The sequence below is a fragment of the Myotis davidii genome, unplaced genomic scaffold (assembly GCF_000327345.1).
Source record: "Myotis davidii unplaced genomic scaffold, ASM32734v1 scaffold46, whole genome shotgun sequence".
Taxonomy (NCBI): Eukaryota; Metazoa; Chordata; class Mammalia; order Chiroptera; family Vespertilionidae; genus Myotis; species Myotis davidii.
In genome coordinates, this window is record NW_006383006.1 from 4,015,045 (window position 1) to 4,025,178 (window position 10,134).

The 10,134-nt window shown below is 52.1% G+C and overlaps 1 protein-coding gene across 1 annotated transcript in view; it reads left to right on the forward strand.

Annotated features, from left to right (window-relative positions):
* Window positions 1-8,348, forward strand: part of PLA2G4E (phospholipase A2 group IVE) — a 38,082-nt gene extending 29,734 nt beyond the window's left edge. Inside the window, exons 15-20 of the mRNA XM_015557634.1 lie at window positions 553-690; window positions 1,866-1,973; window positions 2,551-2,754; window positions 3,620-3,786; window positions 5,589-5,775; window positions 6,248-8,348. Coding sequence (XP_015413120.1) covers window positions 553-690; window positions 1,866-1,973; window positions 2,551-2,754; window positions 3,620-3,786; window positions 5,589-5,775; window positions 6,248-6,609 — 1,166 coding nt within the window. The 3' untranslated portion in view covers window positions 6,610-8,348. The remainder of the gene's footprint in view (window positions 1-552; window positions 691-1,865; window positions 1,974-2,550; window positions 2,755-3,619; window positions 3,787-5,588; window positions 5,776-6,247) is intronic.
* Window positions 8,349-10,134: the final 1,786 nt, after the last annotated feature.

Here is a 10,134-nt window from a genome sequence, read left to right on the forward strand (position 1 = left end):
GAAAGGCGCCCAGCACACACCGGCCCCCACTTCTTTGCCAACCTCCACATCAAAAGGTGCTCCTGACAACTGAAGAATCGACTTTGCTACCCCTTTCTGCCCTGGGGTATGGATGGTGGGGGCGCCGAGACGGGTACACAGTCCCCTGCCTGGGTGGCAATTTGATGGGACAGGAGGAAATAAAGGTCAGGAGGGAAAGGATCCTAGATATTTCTTAAGCTGCCCAGGAGAAGGTCTTTTATTTTATTTTTTATTTTAAAATATATATATATATTATTGATTTTTTGGGAAGCTCTTTTAGAGACCTGCCCTGCTTTGGGGTCAGTTTGGGTCCCTGTTATCTGGTTTTGAGGAGCAAATGTGCAGTGCAGGTTGCAAAACTGTCTTGCCTGGCCATGGCACCCCCATGTGTCCTGTGAGGGAACTGTGGCCTCACTGTCCAGGTCTTCCCTGGGCCGGGGAGGGGGGGGGGGGGGCTCCGTTTCAGACAGCCAGGATGGAAGGCGTGGCTGTACCACCTAAGACTGACACCGTGTCCTGCTGTTTGTGCAGAGTGGTGCGAGTTCTCCCCGTACGAGGTGGGCATGCAGAAGTACGGGGCCTTCGTCCCCACCGAGCTCTTCGGCTCTGAGTTCTTCATGGGACGGCTGATGCGGAGGATCCCAGAGTCTCGGATGTGCTACTTGCTAGGTGACTCCTGCCAGGGAGGCCCCCGGTAACCCTGCCCCATGCTGAGCTGGGCCCTGCCTTTGAGTTAGAGAATGACAGGGAGGCAGGCTCTATTCCCCTGGGAATTGTCCCAGGTGAGACTGGGAGTGGCAGGCTGAGATGGAAGCTTTTGGAACTCCCAGCCCTTTCCCCTCTGGCTCCAGGCAGCAACACGCCTGCTGCCAAGGACTAACTTAGCTCCCGGGACCCAAGGGGGCAGCGAGGATCAGAGGGTGAAGTCAGAGTCATCAGGGAAGCCTGGCCCAGCTCCCAGCCCCGTGCTCGCTGCTCCTCCGGAGGCAGGTGCGCTGAGGGCAGGGCCCTGACTATAATGCCCACTCGCTTAGTTCCCCCCTCCAGCATCTGGACTTCACCTAACACAGGGCGACCTAAAAACACAGACCCATCTTTACATGCTCACCAGAGTTAGGCCCTTATTTAAACTGGTCTGCACCCCCTCTTCCATCTATCCCAGCCCAGCCCAGCCCAGAAGGCCCCAATCCAGCCCACAGCTTTTGTGAAGCCCGCCCAGAAGCCCCTGGCCTGTGGCGGCCTCTCCTTCCTCTCAGCACCGATGCTGGTGGCACGTGGTGTGGTCAGAGATCTGCAGTTAAGACGCTGGAGCTTGAACTCTCTGAGCCGGTTGAGCCTGTTTTCTCATTTGTAAATTGGGCTTAAGCGTAAAAACCTATCTTATAGATCCAAATGGGTCAGCGTATGTGAAAGATTTCATATGCGTGTTATTATTAATGGGTTGCATCTTAAAATTATGATAATAAAAGACAGCACTACACTCATCAAGTGCTCATCATGTGCCAGGCACTATCCTACACTAGTGTATTAACTGATGCAAGAGTGGGCATTTGGACTTGAACTTGAAGCCTGCACCGGTCAGCATTAAGTCACTGCTGGGGCAGTGCCTTATATACCTTCATACCCTCTCCCAGCTCTGAGAGGAGGGCGGAGGAGAGCTGAGCGCTAGGGGGCATCAGTCGTCTGGGCTGAGCTACACGGTGGGCAGAGGGACATCGAAGTCTGCCCCGGCCTCTACGCAGCCTGACGTGGAGTGGGAATCAAAGCCAAGGCAGGGGTAGTCGGTGTCTGGGTGAGGCTGGGAGCTCTCGGACAGAGCTGCTCACAGCTGCCCTGCTCCCTAGGTCTGTGGAGCAGCATCTTCTCCGTGAACCTGCTCGATGTCTGGAATTTTGTCAAATCTTCAGAAGAGTTTTTCCACAGGTGGACAAGGGAGAAAGTGCAAGACATTGGTGGGTGACCCACTGGCTTTCCCTCTTGGTTGGGTACGAGGAGAGTGGTGGTGGGGAGCAGTGGGTCACAAACTGAGGACTCATCGACCTGCCACATGTTTTAACACCATCTCTATGGTCCACAAACATCGGAAGGCAGCTAGGGCTAGAGGGTCTTCCCTGCCTGGAAGGGAGGGTAATTGTAGGTGAAGACATATGCGCTGAGGCCCAGCCACAAGCCCCCGGGGGCCAGCTCTAGGTGGTCTAGGAAATGGACCCACTGTGTAGTGTGTGGCCCTCAGGAGAACTGAAGGGAAAGGGATCTAGGAGCGCAGTTAAGGGTTACTCATCTAGACCATTCCTCTCTGGAACCCCTCCTTACTTGTCACCCTCCTTCCCCCCCACCCCCACACCCCTGTGTTCTGTCTCACCTGGATGCTCCAGCTCCGATGCCAGGGTCTTGAGAGCTAGGCAAGAAGGTGTGAACGGCACTTACAGTGGCTCACCCCTGGGTGCTGGGCCACCATGCAGGGCTCCACCTGCGCAGTCGGGGACCCCAACTCTTATGACCTGCTCTCCATGCCCCTGTCCCCTGCAGAAGATGAGCCAATCCTTCCGGAAATCCCCAAATGTGATGCCAACGCCCTGGACACCTCGGTAGTGATCCCAGGGTCATGGCTCTCCAATACTTTCCGCAACATCCTCACCTATCGGTCCTTCGTGTCTGAGTTCCACAACTTCCTGTTGGGGCTGCAGCTACACACCGGCTACCTCCAGAACGGCCAGTTCTCCAAGTGGAAAGGTACCCCGACCTGCCAGTGAGGCCTGCCTCTGTTTGGAGGAAGGAAAAGTGATGTTGAGGCTGCCATAGAGATAGGATGCAAAAACTCCTCAGAGCACGTTCATGATCTCGTGTGGCAGATGCCCCCCCGACACCCCCCACCTCAGTATATTCCTGGGTGAGGTCTTGAACAGTGGGCAGAGTGGTATACGTAGTTAGTTCATTGAATTGTACAACAACCCCAGCAAGCAGAAGTTGGCCCCCATTTTGCAGACGGGAAAATGTGGGCCCTGACTTTCTGTAGTTGTGCTCTGAGGGCACCTTTTCCTGTGAATGGTGCCACATTGAGTTGGGCAGGGATGGCCCAGCTCAGGGACCCCCAAGTGGGAAGTAGCAGAGCCAGGCCTTAGACTTTGGTCTCGCGGCTTCAGCTCAGTGCCTCCTCCCCACCACAGCAAGGCTCTGAGGTAGATTTCCCACCACCATTAGTATTTTATCGGGCCATGGCTGCTTGGGCCTGGCCCAGTAATCCTTGTCCTCACTGTCTGGACAGAAAGGGCCACTGGCTCTGGGCCCCGAGTCTGTACCAAATTATAGGATAGTCTTATGCCCCTGCTACCCCACAAGCCCTGTGGCTGAGCCGTAGCGGGTTTTCTGTGCTTATGCCTTAAAAGACCTGCTAAAACCCCAAGATAACGCTGCTCTTCATCAGCCCACCCAGAGGGGCACCCACTCACCTGGGCTTCCTGGACAGGCATGGGAGGGCTGGAAGTCCAGGCTGAGGCGAATGAGCTCTGGGCAGGGCCCTCCATCCCGACCAGGCCCCCCTGACCACCTGCTGAGATCGGGTGGCGGGGTGATGGTAACTGGAAGCCTTGGATTTCAGACACTGTGCTTGACAGCTTCCCAAACCAGCTGACGGAGACCGTGAACCACCTGTGTCTGCTGGACACTGCGTTCTTTGTCAACTCCAGCTACCCACCCCTCCTCAGGCCGGAGAGAAAAGCCGACCTCATCATCCATCTCAATTATTGTGCCGGGTCCCAGACAAAGGCAAGTGTGGCAATAAAAGGCTCTCCTCTTCTGAGACAGGCCAGAGCGTGAGCCAAGATTTAGCTTCACAGAAACTCTCGCTGCAGTGAAGGGAGCCATCCAAACCTCGGGGGGCAGCCACCTGCTTTCACACGCAGTGCCCCCCCACTCCCCCACCCCCCCGCCCAGGGTTTTGGGAAGACTCACTGAGCTAATTCCAATTCTTGCATCTGAGTGTTTGCTATACAGTGGGGCCTTGACTTACCAGTTTAATGACACTCATAATTCAAGGCCCCACTGTATTTGGCAATTCTTCAGCTGCAAAAAAAAAAATTTAAGAAACAACTTTAATAGCCCTGGTTGATTTGCTAAGTGGTTAGAGCATCAGCCCACAGAACAAAGGGTCTTGGGTTTGATTTCCAGTCAAGGGCATATACCTCAGTTGCAGGTTCAATCCCTGGCTCCAGTTGGGGCTCAAGCGGGAGGTAGCCAATCGATGTGTCTCTCTCACGTTGATCTCTCTCTCTCTCTCTCTCTCTCTCTCTCTCTTCTTTCCCCCTCCCTGCTCCCTTCCGCTCTCTCTAAAAGTCAGTGGAGCCTGGCTGGTGTGACTCAGTGGTTGAGCATCAACCCATTAACCAGAAGGTCTCCGTTCCAGTCCCCGGTCTGGGCACATGCCTGGGTTTTGGGCCTGATCCCCAGTAGGGTGTGGTGGGGGGGAGAGGGAGGGTGCGGGAAGCAGCTGATCGATGATTCTCTCTTTTTATTGATGTTTCTCTCTCTCTCTCCCTCACTCTTCCTCTCTCTCTCTGAAATCAATTTAAAAAAACCATTTCAAAAAATTTTTTAATCAATGGAAAAAATTTCCTCACTTCTCACCTTAATAGAGCCCAGTCAGTTCTAAAGTTTTATACCACTTCAAGAGCTTGTAATGTCCTATTTCCAAAGAGCTTGTAATATCCCTTCTCCCAGGGAATAAGACCCTCATGTAATTATACTAAAGAACTAGGACCAGAGGAGGTTTTTCTTTATTTGCTTTTGAAATGCTCTGGCCTTTTAAGGGAAAGAAGCTGATTTGGGGTCTACTTTAATATAGACCTATCCTAAAGCCAGGAAAGGGGGGGTGTTAAATAGATTTATGACAATGATAATGACCTAAGTTTGTAAATGGGGGGCAATGTACTTTCCTACACACCTCTCACTTGATCCTCATACCAGCTCTGAGGTAGACGGTACAACTGCTGCTAATTCCCACGTTGTAGCTGAGAAACGAGGCACAGAGAGGGTAAGCGGCTTGCTTAGGATCACACAGCTCGTGAGCACGGAAGAGGGGGATACACCGAGGGGATTCTGGTGCTCTATGTCCACTGCTCTTCCCGTTACATGACATCTACAAAGTCCATCCCCAACAGTCTGCGCATGCAAGGACTTTCAGAGTCCTTGGCAGCCCTGAGATGCTCTGTCAGTTCGAAAGGCCATACTTGTCCCCCAGGATCCTGCCAGCCAGGGCTGTCCATGGCTCAGCTCGTCACCCTCCGGCTGCCACCCACGTCTACCCAGGGCTGTGTCTGGGGGAAGCATCATGGAAAGGGCTTCTGTCCATTTCACGTGGGGAAGGAGCCTGCAGTTAGACACACACCAACCTATTGCCTCGGGCCCTTTGTTCTGACCTGGCTTTGTTCTAAAAATAGCACAAATAGGCCAAGCAGTTGGAGCCCGGAGTTGTTAGCTGGGGAATCAGGAGGCTGGATCTAAGAGCTCTGTGTTTTTTATCTACCTCCACCCCCTCTAATACTCACACATGTCCTCCTGTGATATCCCAGCCAATGAAACAAACCTGTGAGTACTGCGCGGTGCAGAACATACCCTTCCCCAAATATGACATCAAAGAGGAGGGGAACAGTAACCTCAAGGAATGCTACCTGATGGAGAACCCCCAGGAGCCTGATGCTCCCATCGTGCTTTTCTTCCCACTCATCAGCGACACCTTCCAGAAGTACAAGGCCCCAGGTAAGCTGCCTGGGAGCTCTGTTCCCACCGCTCACGGGCCTGGGACTAGAGCTCCCGTCTTGAAACGTATGCCATCTTCCAATAGCACTAACAGGGAGCCTGGCTGAGCGCCAGTCAGCGCCAATCTTGGTTTGGCAAGAAAGGAAAGCTCCCCACAGCTCCATGAGGGGGCACTGTCAAACTTTACTCTCCAACTCGGGCACTCAGCATTTACTGAGATCCAGCTACGCTTGTGGCATTGGGTTCATGCTGGGGGAATCCTAAGGTAGGCAAGCTGTGTCCCCTGCCCAGGAGCTTGGAGGTGTGTGTGCATGTGTGCATGTGTGCGTGTGTGCGTGTGTGCGTGCGTGTGTGTGTGTGTGTGTGTGTGTGCATGCCCATGCATGCAGAGGTGAGCTGGGGGAGAGGTAGGATGCAAGTCATTGCACCTAACACAGTAAGAGTCTATAGCAAGTGTTTCTGCTGCCTCCAGGTGTGGAGCGAAGCCCGGAGGAGCTGGAGAAGGGCCAGGTTGACATTTATGGCCCCAAAACTCCCTACGCCACCAAGGAACTGACATATACGGAGGCCGCCTTCGACAAGTTGGTGAATCTCTGCGAGTACAACATCCTGAATAACAAAGACCAGCTCCTCCAGGCCTTGCGGATGGCAGTGGAGAAGAAGAAACTCCTGAAGAGCCAGCGTCCCTCGGTCCCAGGGAGCTGCGTGGACCCTATGTCTGCTTCCACCATCCCAAGCACGGATCCCATCAGGGCTGACCAGTCCGCACAGCCAGCTGAGCTCTCTGGCAAAGGCTTTTGGCAGGCTGGCCTGGACCTTCTATCAAAAAAATAAACATTTGAAAAAGCTAAGAGAGACATAGAGAGAGAGAGACCATAGGAAAATAACAAGGCATGTATTGGGGTTTTATACCCACTGGAATTTTTTCAGGGTCCAGTAGCCACAGGTTCCCACACATGCCTAGAGTGTAGAGAATAAAAGCAATGTCTGAGGAGGAGGCTGGTTCCCCAGAAACCTCAGGCTCTGGGCTGGAGCTCAGAGTCCCCCCCCCCAACCTTGCTCCTCCCCTCCTCCTGGAATGGAGGGCCATGGGGATGCACAGAGGACCTGAGAAGCTACCTCTGGGTTCTCTGGAAAGCACTTTTTAAAATTTAAGGCAACTATATTCTTGTGAATTTTGTAGGTAATTATATTTTATTTTTATTAATCAGGATATTAATAGGGAGGGTGATGCTAGAAGATCTAGATGGAGCACTAGAGACATCCTGGTCTGTTCAACAACAAAGCCAAACCGGTGACAGGTTTCAGCGGCCCCTCTGTAGCCACTCAGAGCCCCAGGACTGGTGCCTCCCGTGATCCCGACCGGACAGCCCTCTCTGAGGATTCAGCTCCAATGAGATGCCAGGCAAAGCCCAAGTCTGCAACGCAGATTCATGGCACAAGAAACTGAGTGCAGCTCAGGGGCACTGAGGCAGGTGAATGGAGTCAGGCATCGGGTGGGCGGTGCTGCCCAGTGCCGCCCCCTCCAAGAAGCCAACGCTCGCTGACCAACCTGCTCCAGGAGCACGTCTCAGCTCTCCTTGCACCCTCCCCTCTGTTTCCCAGACGGGGTTATTTATTTCTAAATGGGATTCCTCTTATTTATCATGAAAGCACAATGGCCAGCACATCCTAGCTCTTTGAGTCACCCTGAGAGAACAAAACTAAGAAAGGACTAGATTAAAAAAAAAAATACCCCCCGCCCCCAAAAAAGCCTCCTTGGTGAGGGTTTCCAGATGAATCGCTGGGAAAGCCCTGGGACACAGAAGTCAAATCAAAGAATCCAGGCCTCCCACCAGGCTGGGAACTTAAACAATGTGGAACCTGAGCCACTGAGATGCCCGGTGGGTAGAAGGTGTGACCGGAAAGGCATGCGGTCTGCACAAAGCCCTGCAAACATGGAAGACGTGTCCTCGTTCTGAGTCACCGTGCTCCCTAAGCAATCCTGTAGTTGTTAGGAGACAAGTGGCGACAGGTACCAAAAGTTTAGAAAATCTGGCTTCCAGTTTACATTCTTGCTCCTCAAGGTATGATGGGGAACTGGTTGGAAATCCGGAATCTCAGGCCCTACCCCAGCCACACTGAATCAATCTACATTTTAAGGAGATTCCCACCTCCTCTCCATGCCCAGATGCCCACCCCCAGGTGGTGCCTATGCATATTAAAGTGTGGGAGGCGTGGATTTATGCCAAACTCTCCCAACAGCCTGGAAAGCATGAACCCCGCTGTGCCACTGATAAACGGGGCTCCTGGACCTGCAAACCTGGTCCCCCTGCCCCTCCCTCCCATAATGCTGACCTGTGACGCAGCCCCTTCCCTCCACCACAGCGGCCAGTTGCCTCCACTTTGACATCTTTTCCTTCATCTGCAACAAACAGGCTCTCCTTAAATTACCAGAGTGAGCCATCCGGCAAGACCTGTTTGTTGTAAGGTCAAGGTAGGCCTGCCTTGGATTCATCAAAGTAGGTAGAGGGAGGTTTCTAAAACCATTGTATTATTTGAACACGGAATAAAATGGCCATGTGGGCAAATGCTGTTGACTCAACCGCTTTCATTATCTGATGCTATAAAACAGACGTAACTCCTGCCCTCATTCCTACCTGGCCACAGCCAGAGGTGTAAGAAGGACATTTCCGTCCCATCCCCCTCGCCTGGGCATCGTCCTTTTCTCCTGTAGGGGCCCCTGCCTCCTTGTGCTGGGGTGCCCCTCTCTTTATGCAGCCATGTCAGCCACCAGTGGAGCACCAGCTCTTGCTGACACGTGCTGTCTGAGCCCCGATGCGTTCAGGAAGTGCTGATGGAGAGGAAGGAAGGCAGCAGCACCAGCTGCACGATTCCTCCGTGCAGGGTGGTCGCAGCCCGTGAACAGCCTCTACTTTCCAGGGACTTAGCTTTGGGTTGAGGGGGAAATCAGAAAAATACTTTTATATGGATTTGAGAATTTAAATGAATAGTGACTTCGCTTCTAAAACAATGCTGGCGGTGTGACAGAGCAGGGAAATGAGTCAGGCTCCCTCCCCAGGTTCCCTGCTCTCTGCCTTGCAACATGATTAAATAGAAAAGTTAAATAAAACTCCTCTCTCCCCCAGGGTCCCTCGTGGCTGTCTCCTTTTTCCTTCCCAGGAGAGCGGCCAGCATACCACACTGCCATGCAACCCAGTCACCCTGTCCCACAGCAGCTGTGTTCTGCTTCTACGTCCCCATGAAAATACTTCTCCCCAAGGTCACCAGCGTCCTCCCAGTTTCCAGATACACTGAGTTATATGTCATTCACAGGCCTTATCTTACTTGATCTCAGCCTTTGGCACTGCTGACCACTCCCTTCTTCCTGAAACCCTCCCTTCCCATGACTTCCTTGCCAACAGCAGTTCAATTCAGTTCTGCTTGCAAATATTTATTGCCTTCCCATTCTGGGACAGTCACTGTTGTAGGCACTGGGACAATGAAAAGGATTATCAATTGACCCCACATTTCAAGGAGCTTCCTTCTGGTCCCAAGTAGGGAGCCCACATGGAAACAGAGCCTTGCAATGCAAAGAGAAAGTTCCATGTTAGCTGTGTACCCAAGGGCATACATAAGGGGCTGCCAACCCAGCCCTAGAAGGTAGGGGCCAGATGTTGTTTTTTTTGCGTTGGTTTTTGTTGTTAATCCTCACCTGAGGATATTTTTTCCATTGATATTTAGACAGGGTGGTAGGTTGGGGAGAAAGAGTGAGAGAGAAACATCAATGAGAGACACACACACCAATTGGTTACTTCCTGAACACGCCCTGACCGGGTCCAGGGATTGAACCTGCAACGAAGGTACAAGCCTTTGACCGGGACCCTTTAGTCCAGTGGTTCTCGACCCCCAAAGGGGTTGCGACCCACAGGTTGAGAACCGCTTCTTTAGTCTAAAGGCAGACACTCTATCCACTGAGCCAAACTGGCCAGGGTGGAAGGAGCCAGGTTTGCTGGATACCTTCTGTCTGAGATTTCTTCCCACTTTCAAGTCCTTCCCCTGGCCTCACCTCCCTCTTCTCCTTTAAATGCTAGTATTCCTTGAGGTTCTCTCCTTAGCTCTCTTCTCACTTTATGCTCTCCTAAAGCAATCTCATATACACCCAGGACTTCAACTACTGTTTCTATTTTGAAAACTCTGAAAACTTTAACTCTAGCCTAACCAATTTCCTAAGTTCTTGATTCATGTGTTCAAATTCTATACCAGTTAGCATTACTTCTGCTATATAACAAAAGACCTAAAATTACAGTGGCTTAAACCAGGCAGAAGTGTATTTCTTTTTTTTTCTTTTTTTTATATTTTTTATTGATTAAAATATTA